The 13,361-nt window shown below is 55.7% G+C and overlaps 1 protein-coding gene across 1 annotated transcript; it reads right to left on the reverse strand.

Moving 5' to 3' along the window:
- Positions 1 to 3,575: 3,575 nt before the first annotated feature.
- Positions 3,576 to 5,819, reverse strand: LOC128149233 (receptor-transporting protein 3-like). The gene is made up of 2 exons (XM_052804200.1): positions 5,543 to 5,819; positions 3,576 to 4,426 (listed from the first exon to the last, which is right to left on the reverse strand). Exons 1-2 carry the CDS (start codon positions 5,686 to 5,688, stop codon positions 3,868 to 3,870), a joined length of 705 nt encoding a protein of 234 aa, XP_052660160.1. The 5' UTR covers positions 5,689 to 5,819; the 3' UTR covers positions 3,576 to 3,867.
- Between the last annotated feature and the right edge of the window lie 7,542 nt (positions 5,820 to 13,361).

Raw genomic sequence — 13,361 nt, forward strand, 5'->3', positions numbered from 1 at the left:
AGGATCTGAGCCTAGACAGCTCCAGGGCAAGTTAAAAAATATTGCTGCCTTATAATAGATCAGTCAAAAATACAGACTCTCCTCCGCCTCCCATCAATAGCTCTGCCGGGAAATCCCTGACGCAACCCAGCCCTCGCCCCCTGCTCACCAAGCTGCTGTGCTGCCAAGTGCCAACCCTTGTGCCTCGTGGCCGCTGCATCTGGCTGGAGGGAGGGCTGGGAATGGGCAGCAGAGGAGAAAACTGAGAGCAACCACAGGCTTTGCATTTGCTGGCACCTTGCAACCTGCTGGAGTGGTGAGAGCTTCTCTCCAGGGAGACAGGAGCAGAGACAGCAATTTATCAGTCTGGCTGTGGTGAAAGGCCAGCTAAACATCCCTGGGTGAGGTTTGCGCATCCCTGGCTGCGTTTGAGTGCCAGGCATGAGCTGAGAGTTGGCTGCAGCAGAGCCCAACCTCAGATGGACCAGAGGGGACAGCCAGGACCTGCTCGGGACCCACGGGGAGAGAAAGCATCCTTCATCCCTCAGCCGCTTTCCCCAGGATGGAGATGTCACCATGCCAGCTGGGGGGCTGGCCACTGCTCACCATCCTTAGGGGCTGAGCTGAGCCTTGGAGGCTTGCTCTGGGCTCCAAAAGTGCCAAGAACCACAAAAAGCAGGACTTTGAGGGCAGTTTGCTAAGAAACAAGTGGGAGATGGACATAACTGCACGTTGGAGAGGGGTATCCTGGAAGGACCCCAAAATGAGGCCATGGCTGAGATGCCCACGTATGCATGGGTGTCTCTGAGTAATGGGGAGGGGATGAAGGGGCTGCGTGGTGGAGGGCACATGCACGCACAGCACAAGGAGACTGGCAGGCAAGCAGGCAGCGGCGGGGAGGGGACCAGGGAAAAAGCAGCATATGCACACAAGGCTGCGGGTGGGGGAGCGCAGGGTGTGTGCAGGGGGCATTGCAGGGGAGCAAGGGATGGCTTTGCCCTTGTAAAAGAGCAGAGACCCAAGCAAGAAAATAAGGACCCCTGCAGGGATGTGGTCTCCACCAGAGTTGGCTTCCCAGGCGGAGGCGAGGGAGTTCCCGCTCAGCAGCTGGGTGGCTGGGGAGGCTGCAGACAGCCAGACGTGATGACTGAGGCTGGGAAAACCTCAGCATGGAAGGAAGAGGGCTATGGGCAATGGCAGCAAGAATCTTGGCCATGTCTCTGCTTCATGACATAAGGCCGGTGGGGAGAGGGCGGGCTGCTCCCAGCATGGGGAGAGCCATGCAGGAGGGGAGTCGGTGCAGGCTGCAGGATCAGCCTCCTCCTCCCCAGCAGAGCCACACAGCCCCAGGCACCCCAAGCAAGGAGGGACCTCCTCCAGAAAGACAGGTCCATTCAGATACAAGACCCTTTGGGTCCCACGCACTCCCTCAGCCACTGTTGCCCTGCCAAAAGTGCTTGGGACACCACTGATATTCACTCCAAGGGGGTGTCAAAGGGGGACAGGTCACGCTGGCTCTTCTTCCCAAGGAAGTCCCTGCTGGTGGCATCACGCTGGTCCCCAGCCCTGCTGCCGTGGCACCACTGTCCCCCAGGCAGAACTGGGGACCAGGAGGGGTTTGAGGCCCCGCACTTTGCAGCATGTATGCATCTCAGTGCTCCGAGACTGGAAAATCACAGAGACACACCAGTTCATCCACAGACCAGGACTGTACCCATGCAGTATATGGTTTGGGGGGACCACGCTACAGGGAAGGAGCTGGGCACAGGGATGGGGGGGGAGGGCATCCCCCATCTGGGCAATGCTGGCCCGTCCCAGTGCTGGCGGGTCACTGGTCCCAGTGCTTCCCAGCGCAGTGCCAGAGATCTCGCAGCTCCATCTGCTGGCGCCAGGGCCAGGGCTGCAGAGGCTGAGAAGGAGGGAAGGCGCTGGGGAAGGAGAGTTGGTGGGATGAGCAGGACAGAGCACTTAAGAAACAAAATCCACATGGCCCCTGGATCACGCAGGGTTTTCTTGTTATTTTCATTTTTTTGACCAATAACCTGCAGGTTGCAGATATGAAAATACGGGAGAACTTTGCACTAGCAAAAAAACCAAACCCATAGTGAGCAGTGTAAAAGGCCCTGCAGAGCACAGCAAGGAAGAGAGCACCTGGGAAGCTGCGTAGCCAGAGCTTGATGCTGTACAAGCTGCACTGATGACGCTGGGTTTGATTATTGCCTTTCATTCAGCCCATCTTTCTTCCATTAATTCAGTCATGAAAACTTTTCTACCATGTCCATCTTCAGCATCAAATCATTTGGAAAGTCAGGAGGGGATGGATGCAGCTGCCTCGGTGGCTGTGCAGGTCTGGCCCTCTTTGGACTCGTTTGACAGACAGCCCGAAAAACAGCCAAGTGCCCCAGGGCTCAGGTAGGGTTGCAAGCCATTTTACAGATGGGGAAACTGAGGCACAGCACAGCTGCACAAACTTGCCTAGCACCATCTGAGATGTGACCATCTCTGAGGCTGGACCAGGCATGGGAGATGGGGGAAGGCTCCTGTTACCATACCGGTTTTAGAGCTCAAGAGAGAGGGTGAGACCCTGCCAGACCCTGCAGGGAAGGAAAGAGGCTGAGGGGTGTCAGGCTGCAGGGGGACAACAGGTTTCCTCCCAACTTTACGATGCCCACCAGGTCCCCTGAGCCCTGCAGGGTGAAGCAGCAGCAGGCAGGAGTCAGCATCCCCCCCTTTGCCCAGATCCTGTAGCCCAGTAAGTACAATTTCCCTGTGACTGACTTAACAGGGCAGAGACTTGGGACTTGCTGCCACAGCCTTCTTGTGCTTGCCAACCTTGGACACCCTTTGCCCCCACCACAGCGTGCCCAGCCAGCTGGGAGAGGTTTGTGTTTGCCAGGGTATTTTTCAGAGCCATAGTCATAGAATCATAGAATCATAGGATGGTTTGGGTTGGAAGGAACCTTAAAGATCATCTAGTTCCACCCCCCCACCATGGGCAGGGACACCTTCCGCTAGACCAGGTTGCTCAAAGCCCCATCCAACCTGGCCTTGAACACTTCCAGGGATGGGGCATCTACAACCTCTCTGGGCAACCTGTTCCAGTGCCTCACCACCCTCACAGTAATAAACTTCTTCCTTATATCTAATCTACATCTACCCCCTTTCAGTTTAAAACTATTACCCCTCATCCTATCACTACACCTCCTGATAAAGAGTGCCCTCCTGAAAGCTCAGCACCCACATGTTTCTGGAGGATGATGCAGTCCCCAGGCCCCTGGTGACACAAGGGACATTCATTGGTACATGGGGCCAGAGCAGACGCTGCTGTACACAGGTCATAGGAGGCAGTGCCAGTGTCCACTAGCACCAGCTACCCATGACTTTGCTGCAAACCTCTAGCTCTAGGTGCCCCTCAGCTGCTTTGGGTGCCCAGTTCCACCAAGGCCAAAGGCAGGGGAGAATGGGGATGTGCCTCCCTGGAAGTTGAGCCCAGCTGGTGGATAAAGGCAGCCCCCAGCTTCCCTCCAAGCTGCTCACACATACCTAGAAAAGGCTTTGGAGAAATTAAAAAGTACAAATGCATCCTTGGGCTGAGGAGAAAGGGCTTGTTTTATTCTTGCAAGTACCCTCATCCTTTGCATGGGGCAGCTGAGGGTCATCCTCATGCAGAATATGTCCCATAAGAAACCATCAGACCCACTAGGCTCCCCGAGGCTGTGGGACAAGGTGCATGGCTGAGGCACCCCGATGTGTCTCCCCATGCACCCAGCATCCAGGGAAGCCTCGCTGTGCCATGGGTGAGGGCTGACCTTGGGCATCCAATTTTCAGGCACTCCATCAGCGCCGCCAGCCATCACCCTGGTTCCTCTTTGCGATCTCCAGCTCCCACTACTTCTTGGTGAAATAAAGCAGGATGAAGAGGAGCACTGCCAAAACACCGAGAAAAGAGTTGCCGATGCGGCAGCAGCATTTCCAGGGGAAGTTGCTACCGAAGGGCGAGGGGTGGTGGGTTGGGGTTGCATAGGGCCTCATGCCCTGGCGTTTCAGGGTGAGATGGGTCCTGGCCTCGTCCGCATCCATCAAGGGCTCCCAGGCATCCGACGCTGGGGCCAGCCGCTGTGACGCGCTGCAAACGCCGAGCTGGCAGCCCTTGCAGCAGGCAGTGTTGTGTGGACCCGTCACCAGTGCATCCACCACAACTTCCAGTAGGTCAGAGGGTTGGACAGGCACGTGGTAGAAGTACTTGAGGATCTTTAGCACCAGGTTGTGCAGAAGCCTCTCCATAGTCTCCTGGCTGAATTCGGGCTCCTCCAGCCGGGCATCGGGGCACCGCCTGCACGCCTGGCGAAAGGCTTGCATCCACACCGTGCCCTGGCCCCGGCGCCGGCTCATGTGGAACAGCACTTTGGCTGAAGACCACTCATGAAAGCATCGGGAGCACTGAAACCTGCCAGGTCACGGAGGAGATCAGTTCATCCCAGGCTCCCTGTGCTGAGCCCCCAGCTTTCCACATGGTCAGTAGGGACCAGGGCAGCCAGGGATCATGGATTAACTTCACTCATGCAAGCTTTACACTGAACTGTCCTCCCCCTAACAGCATGATGCCAATCTGGGGAGTTCAACACAGGTGTGAGCTCAGGGCTGGCCCCAGCATTAAAGATTTTAGGAGCCAGGCTGCCTGCTGGGCCCACCCTGGTCCCCTCTCCTAGACCATCCTGGCCCCACTGCCAGGAGCAGGGGTCCTTGGGGTGGGAAGCATCAGGCCCCAGGTCTATTTGGGGCTCCAGCCCCTTACCCGTGCCGGCTCATGACAGCTCAGCAGAAAGCCAACATCAAACCCGGGGCTAGGGAAGTAAAAAAAAAAAAGAAGAAAAATAGAAGGAAGGTGTGGGTGGAGGCTGCAGGGCAGGTGAGGAGATGTCTTGAGGAGTCGAAAGGTGTGTAATCTGCAGCTCTTCATCTTGCACAATCTGCGTGGGGGCTGGCAGCCAAGGTCTCCATTTGCTGCCACCTGGGCAGCGTGTCTGGTCGACACCCGGGGTCCTGCCTGGGGTCGAAATGGCTGGGATGGGGCTTCTCATCAGCAATGCAGGGCCACAGCCTTTCTGTGCTCCAGGACCCCACAGCCTGGTGCAGATGCAGGGACAGCTGAGACATTACCCCATGTCCCAGCAGACAGCGGCTCTCCCTTTCCTCATCCTCTGGGTGCAAACCCAGAAGATTTGGCTCTAGTGTGGTATAACTACCCCTGCTTGCCGGAGGAGGTCTTTGTATCTTGACACCAACATGGAGAAACTCTGGCCAAATACCAGCTGCCCTCTGGCCCTGTGGAGCTGCCACACTCCCCTCCCCTCCAATTATCGTGATTTTTTCCAGTTTGGCAATAACCCACCAAGCTTGGAACAAAATGGGAAAGCCCCTCCCAGCCTCACCCACCTCCAAACTGCCCCTTTCATGTCAAAAGCTGTTTCCTACAAGTAAAATCTGAGAAAGGGGGAGGTCTTCATGGTAGCCCATCGTCCCTGGTGGCACTCCAACAGGGACCGAGCCAGCAGCCCCCTACCTCCCAAGAGCACGGCGCTGCACAGACTCCTTCCAGCCAGGCTCGAGGACATGCACCTGCAGGGTATCACCCTCCTGAAGCGTCCATGGCTCTGTTAAGTGCATATCTGCAATTTTCACTGCAAAAATGTCCTGCCAGGTCGCCATGATCCTACCTGGAGCTGGGGAAGAATCAGTGACCAAGCTTGCAGGTCAAGCTTGCAGCTTCTGAGTGCTGATACATGTATGCAACTGTCTTTTCCCCAAACTCTTCCTCTTTGCACAATGTCTTTGTGCTTGGAGAGGGGAACCTTTGCTCCCACATGAGCAGCACCGCCCCATCCCGATCCCTGTGTCAACAGGCTCTGCTGACACTGTACCAGGTCCTGGCTGGGTGAAATGTCCCCCAAAGCAAGGACAAGGTGGGTTTCCCCAAGCCCCACACATGAACCCCTGACCCTGCTGAAGCCGTGCTCTCGTGATATTGTTCTGTCTGTAGGCAGAGAGGTTGGAAACAAAACCCCCTGCCAGGCTGCCCGTGCCCATCACTATCACAGCAGCGGGGGTGAACCAGCAAAGATTGTGCCCCGCATAGGAATAATGGAAGCGAAACCCACTGAAAACACGGGACTCAGCAGCTGATAAAGCCCCAGGTAGACTTATCTCTCTCGATAGCTGCCACCAAGTACAGGCTGTTTTTAACAACTTTCAGCCAACTCGAGCAGAAAAAGGCCTGACATGAAACCGCAGGGTGGAAAGTCGGGGAGGATGGTACCGCACGTAAAACTGAAAGAAGTGAGGTGTACTCTGAGCTGAGAGCACCCAGGGAAGGTATAAACAGTGGGGCCGAGGCTGCCTGCAGCTCTCTGCCCCCAGCTCACCCCTCTCTGGGTGCACAGGTACCCCAGGACATCCCATGGAGAGTGATGCAGGACAGGGAGCAGGTCAGATAAGATGCAAAATGATAACTGGTCTCAAGTTAGAGGAAGATCTGCAGCTTGATAAGGCAAGCTCAGCTTGCCATGGAAATTGAGAGCAGCCCTGCGGAGAAGGACTTGGGGGTACTGGTGGATGAAAAGCTGGTCATGAGCTGGTAACGTGTGCTCGCAGCCCAGAAGGCCAACCGTATCTTGGGCTGCGTCAAAAGAAGCATGGCCAGCCAGTCGAGGGAAGTGATTGTGCCCCTCTACTCTGCTCTCATGAGACCCCACCTGGAGTACTGCATTCAGCTCTGGGGCCCCCAACATAAGAAGGACATGGACCTGTTGGAGCGAGTCCAGAGGAGGGCCATGAAAATGACCAGAGGGCTGGAGCACCTCTCCTATGAAGACACGCTGAGGAAGTTGGGGTTGTTCACCCTGGAGAAGAGAAGGCTCCAGGGAGACCTTATTGTGGCCTTTCGGTACTTAAAAGGGGCTTATAAGAAAGATGGGGACAAACTTTTTAACAGGACCTGTAGCAATACAACAAGGGGTAATGTTTTTAAACTAAAAGAGGGTAGATTTAGACTAGATATAAGGAAAAAATTTTTTACAATGAGGGTGGTGAAACACGGGAACAGGTTGCCCAGAGAGGTGGTAGATGCCCCATTCAAGGGCAGGTTGGATGAGCCTTGAAGCAACCTGATCTAGTTGAAGATGTCCCTGCTCGTTGCAGGGGGTTGGACTAGATGACCTTTAAAGGTCCCTTCCAACCGAAACTATTCTATGATTCTATAAAACCCTCTTGTCTAGCATGAAGCTTTCAGAAGAAACCATCCTGTGCACAGAGAGGGCACAAAACTCCTCACAATGCCTGGCCTTGGAGAAAATGTGCCAGGTGGCTGCTGAGGTTGAAGCCACCATAGAAAGTTATAGCAGCTTCTCATGTTGAGTGCCCAGAGCAGCACTCAGGCTCCCAGAAGCAGGGAGGGTTTAATGCAAAGACTATAGGATATTAAAGCCTGCAGTAGGACAGACCTCAGTTTAAAAAAAGGCCAGAAGGATCTAGGAATCAGGCTTAAAATACTTCACATGGCTTCAAATGAAGTACGTCCCTATGGCAGCTCTTCTGGCTTGACACCCCAAAAGCCCAGGTGCCCCACACAGCAGTGATAGTAACTGGCTCTGCCCTGGAGCTGGCTGGGGGAGTGGGATTGCTGAGGATGTAGGTGACAGCACCTGTGTCCTCACAAGAGTGGCACAGTGGCTGCCGGCAGCAAGTGACAGTGGTTGTGAGGTCTTGAGAGGCACCAGCACATCAGGCTCATCCTCCAGATCCCAAAAGGGAGGCAGGTGATGTAGATAAGTCCAAGTAACCACAGGTTGGCAGGGAGCCTCTGATCTTTACTGCTGGAAGGAAAAAGCCAGCAAGTCATTTGCACCAAGAGCCCTCCTACATCTCCACAACAAGTGCTGCCCCTCCTGTGAGAGCAAAGGTAGGTGACCAGGTCCCAGGGCAGAGCCCATCTTCAGCTTCGAGGGTCTTCCCTGCTTTGAGGTCCTTCCACTCTTAATTATGCCTTGATGCTATGATCTGGAGCAGGACTAGAAGGAAGGAAAGGAGGTTTCCTGGAAGCAGAGGAGCCAAGTCAAGGTCTTTAGGATCCTTATGGAGAGCTAGCAAAGCCCTAACCTGTGGATAGGACCTGAGTCACCCCCTTCCCAAGAGTCCTGCCATGGGGACATGGGGTCCCACTTGGGCTGGGGCAGCGACCTACAAGCAGGACAGTGAAGGAGGGGTTGTCCCACCAGCATTTCCGATGCTCGCAGGTGGGGACCAGGAGATGTTCCTGGCTCAGGTCTGGTGCATGGGGAGGAAGAGAGGGAGAGCAGATCTCCCTGCCCCCCCTCTCACCCCTTTGCCAGAGCACGGGCCCCCCATTTCTGTAGGTTCACTACAGAAGACCCCTTCATGCAGCCCACCACAGAGGGGTCTCCAGGGCTGCAAATCTCCCAGTGTGGAAAGCGGGAGCTAAGCGAGAGCAGGGCTTCCCTCGCAGCTGGCACCGTGCAGTACCTGGCAGCACTGTGAGCCAGCATGGCGTGGGGAGCCACCAGCAGCAGGGTGACTGGGATGGGGCCACCCACCCTGCAGCATCGCCCATCCCCTTAGACCCCTCTGTGTTAGGAGCTGAGATTTACCCTGGAGGGGGCTGAATGCAGGAAAAACCTAAAGGTTTTGACATCTCCCCTTTAATTCTAGGGCAGCCACACCTGTATTAAACACACCAAGCTATTCTGAGGAGGAGGAGCCCCCCAGGGAGGCAGCCCTCTCTCCTGGCACTCTCATATTCACCCAAACAAACCAATCGCTTCATCTGGGGGATCTGTGGTTTCAGCCTAGCTCTTCCTCCCTGAGGCTGCTGCCACAGGGAGGAGGGATGCTCCCCACGGGGCAGGCACCGCTCCCCATGCTGCCTGCCCCAGGGGCAAAACGCTGCTCCTCAGGCACACTGCTCAACGGGGTCTGGTGGCACCACTGGCATGGGGACGGGCCCCTGCCTCCAAAACACGGCTGTGATGGAAACCAGCCCCCCGTTACATCATGGCAACACAACTCAAATCACGACTCACGATGTGCCGAGCCCTCGCAGTCATCTCTCAGAAAGAGCCCGGTGCTGGTCCCTCTATTAAAGCCTTTGACTTGCTTTTACTAAAGGGACTTTCCCAGAACCACCCACAGAGCCGAAACTGCTTTGACGTCCTGTTCCACTTCACACACACCTCCCGGCGCTGCCCAAGCACCTTGCCGCTTAGTGGCACCTGCCTGGAAACAAAAGCTGCTCCTGCAGGTCCCCCCACAGCCTGGACTTGGCAGGGACCGGGAACGAGCCCTGTCCCAGCCCTAGCATGACCCCACTGGGCTGACCAGCCCCTGCCAGGGCCAGCCCCTGCCAATCCTCTCCATCCCGGCACACTGCTCATGGCTCCTCTGCGGGATGCGTGAAGGAGTCAAACATAAGGTGAAGCCCGAGCGGTAATTTCCCTGCCGCTTTCGCACAGCCTGAAATTATTTTTTACTTTAGTTCCCACCCCCAAGTGAGCCGCCCAGGCGAGAGGAGGAAGGTTTCCCAAAGTTCTTTCTCCTCCTCCCCAACTCTCGCTGTGTGTCAGCCTCCCTGTTCCCCACCCCTCCAGCCCAGGGACAAAGTGCCCACACTGCTCATGAGGACACTGCTTGGCCCACATGAGCCCCATCCCTGCTGGGACATCCATCCCTTCCCCTTGGGGTCACCCCATACCCAGGTGGCTCCATCCTGCCAGCAGTCCCCAGGAGGGGCAGAAAGGGACATTCAACCCCGGTCCCCAGGCAGGACTGCAGAGCGGGACATCCCCTCAGCAGGGGGGATGCTGTGTCCGTGGCCACAGCAAGGCTTGGAAGACAGATAGACTGCCATCTGAGCAACACGACATAACTCTAAACAATTCTCTGTCTTTCACTGCTTGCTTCATACCAGGGCTTTTTCTCACTCTGAAGACTTCCCTCATCTTTTTCTGCACTAAACACCCCCAATTCTTTTCCATCAGTCGTTCTTTCAGAGAATTTTTGCTCCTTTCTCCAGGTCATCAGGGTGAATTTGATTTCTAACCCTCCTCCCAGTTGGCCCCTACACCCTCCCTCAATAGCATATTGCCTTCATTTGAGCTGTGCTTCCCCAGAAAACCCCTGTGCGATGTCTGCCATCACAAGCTATTGATAAGTGCTCATGGGATATAGCTTCTTGGGTAGCCATCCACCCACAGTAGCAGAATTTCCCATTTCCCTAGTTTGCTTATGAGAATGTCACGTAAAGCAGCACGAAGATAGCATCATTACCACTTTCCCTGCAGTACCCAGGCCATCACACTAATGAAGAGAAAATGAGGTTGGTTTGACACAACATGTTCCTGCTAAATCTGTGATCTCAGCCCCAGTGCTGCCCTCTCGGTGTTTACCGCTTGGCGGCCTTACTAATTTGTTCCAGTGATTTTCTGGGTACCGAGGCAGGCTGACTCATCTAGAGTTTCCTGGATCCTCTTTTTTCCCCTTCCTTGAAGCAGATGGTGAATTGGGCGCCTGTATTCTCCTGGGACATGGCTCCACGCCAGCTTCTGCACCCCTCTCCCCCTCTGACCTTGCTGCTGTTGACAGTGAATGGTTGTCGCCCTGTCACGGTGAAACCCACCACCTCTATGGACAAGCAAAGGCTGTAGGTTCCCTTCCAGGCTGGACTGTCTTCATAGCCGAGCCCTTGGAGTAGAGGGGCCCACCTGTCCCAGGGTGGATATGAGGCAACAGGGATCAGGTCCTCTGGAAATGGGGATATGCTCAAGCTGGACTGTAGAGAGCGGACATTGCTCCATCACTGTGGTCTTCTGGGATGGAGAGGGATGCTGAGGGATGGGGAGAGATTTAAGGGAGGAGGTGGATGTAAAGATGTGGGCAGGTACCACCCTACATGGGTTTGGGCTCCCTGTTCATCTGGTGGGCCTCCTGATGGTCCCTCCAGGCACAAGGAGAGAGCTTGGCCCCCTCTGACAAGGCTCTGCCTGGTGCCATGGGCAGGGGGTTTGGTCTTGGGGGCGGTGGAGAGGGCAGGCCCAGGGCTCCTGCCTGGCCCCCCAAGCCCCCGCGCACCAGGACCTGGCCTGCCGGCACCCTACTCGAGCAGCACATCCCACCAACGGGAGGAAAAGAGAGAAGGAGAAACCCTGGAGCCAACTCAAAGCAAAACTAGAGAAAGCAAAATGAGGGCGGCGGGAGGAAACACAGATGTTCTGCAAGCCTACAGCAGGCTCGGCGACAGGCAGGGCAAGGCTTCTGGTGGGACGGGATGGAGGAGATGCTGTGAGCCTGGACCCCTCAGAACACACCAGGGCTGTGCAAGCTGGCCACGGTTAAGGGTCCAGGCAACCTGCCTAGCAGCCCATCCCTCCCACCGCCAACCACAGCACCCACCAGCTCATCCCAGCCTGCCTCTGCCAGGACTGATAGCTGCTTTTGCAGCAAGTCGAGGCCATGGCAATGCTCCCACACCCTAGTGCCCAACAAACCAGTCCCACCCACAGATCACCCCATTAACCCAGGGGCCAAATAACCCACACACCCCACTGCAGCACCTCCAGCCCAACCTCTCCCCACTGAAACACAGCTCTGAGACCTCCCAGTGACCAGAACAGTGCTCACTTGTAAGTAACCTTACTCCCACACAACCTGACTGACCCTTCTCTGCCTAGCATCTGCAATGTCCCTTTTTGCAGGAATGGTGCTTTGCCGCTCCATGGTGTGGCTCTTGAAGACGCTGCTGCAAGCAGCAGGAGAAGACTTCTTCCTCTCCATCTTCCTCTGCCTGCCCAGTTTTCTCAAGACCTGTTTTTTGGGCTCAGGTTTCTTTAAGGGATGCTTGCTCACATGTTTTTCCCAATAACCTTTAATCAAGGCTGGGGTATATAAGGAGCCAGGCTGGCTCTCAAGCATCTGTATAGGGGGGTTTGCTTGCTTAGGTATAGCTCAGGCATGCTGAAGTCACACATACAGCTTCCTGCAGGTGCTGACAGGGATCAGTCCCAGCTCTCCAAGGTCTCCCAGCAGGGTCTGGCCATTCCCCATCAGCAAAACCCCAGAGTGGGACTGGGGATGAGCTGTGCTCTCCAGAGGTCCCAGCTGGTGTGCGGTCCCAGGGAGCTGACAAAGTATTTTGGCACCAACCGTGGTGGCAGCTACTCCTCAGGGGAGCGCCGGGTGTCCGTGGTGGGAAGCGGTTGCTCTAACTGCCAGACCAGAGTGTGCAGGAAATGCAGCAGCTTTGGTGCCTGCAGCCACCCCCTCAGCTGCACATGGGTCCTGGCACGGGAGGAGCTGTGGCACACGGACGGGGTGCCTGGGGTTGAGGGCCCATATGTCTGCGGGCGCGTGTATGTATTTGGCATGCAGTAGCTGTGCAAATCTGAGGGTGTGCACACAAATTTGCATGGGGAGTTGTGTGCACATCTGTGTGTTCATGAGCATTTGTGTGTGCTTGCACGTGAGTGTGCATGGCTAGGCTGGGGATGCTTGCTCTGGGGTGATACAGGGGAATAAGAATTGGAATCCCCCCAGTTTGGCTGCTGTGCACTTGTGAGCACAAAGCATGGGGGAAGGGGCTGTTGGGAGCATCCTCCATCGCTCACATCACGATGCTGGTAGGAATGAGGTGGGCAGAGCCAAACCTATGCCCTGTGCCCTCGGGCCTTTTAGGAGTCGTTCCCAGTGACTGCACATCCTGAGAGCACAAGAGAGTCAGGTCCAGGTGCTATTTAATTTTACAGGGCCTTGTTTTTCTCCTGTAAGCCTCAGTTTTCCTAAAATGGGATGCTGAGGACCAGGCTGGGGCCCTGCTCTTATTCTGTCAGTGGCCAGTGGCTCTGAGACACAGGCGTGAGCCCTGGCAGCTGCACTGCTGCAGGGAGCAAAGTTAAAAATCAGAGCCAGGTGGTAGGGTCTGCCTAACCGCTCTGCAGCAAACCTCCTCTCCGCAGACTAAACCAAAGACCACTGAAACCCTGCCACCCACGCCCCTCCAGAGACAGCAAAGCAGCTGTGGCAGAAAGGGTGAACCCCAAAACCATACCAGGCCCATTGCAGCCCAGCCTCTTCTTGGTGCAGGCAGGAAAAGCCAAAGGACTTGAGGGTGTCAGCTCAGCACCCCCCAGAAAACCTGATGCAAACCTTAGCAACATAGGTTGAAATGAGTTTACTTAGGTCCCCGCTTAATTTGGAGTGGAGAAAAGGGGCATAAACCTGTCAGTTGGCACAAATAGCGGGCAGCCAGCTGGTATGGGTGCAGTGGTGGGCAAAAGCAGGAGGGCTGTGACATGGAGTGAGGGGCAGGGGAGCAAGGG

Source organism: Harpia harpyja, chromosome 12 (genome assembly GCF_026419915.1).
Source record: "Harpia harpyja isolate bHarHar1 chromosome 12, bHarHar1 primary haplotype, whole genome shotgun sequence".
NCBI lineage: Eukaryota > Metazoa > Chordata > Aves > Accipitriformes > Accipitridae > Harpia > Harpia harpyja.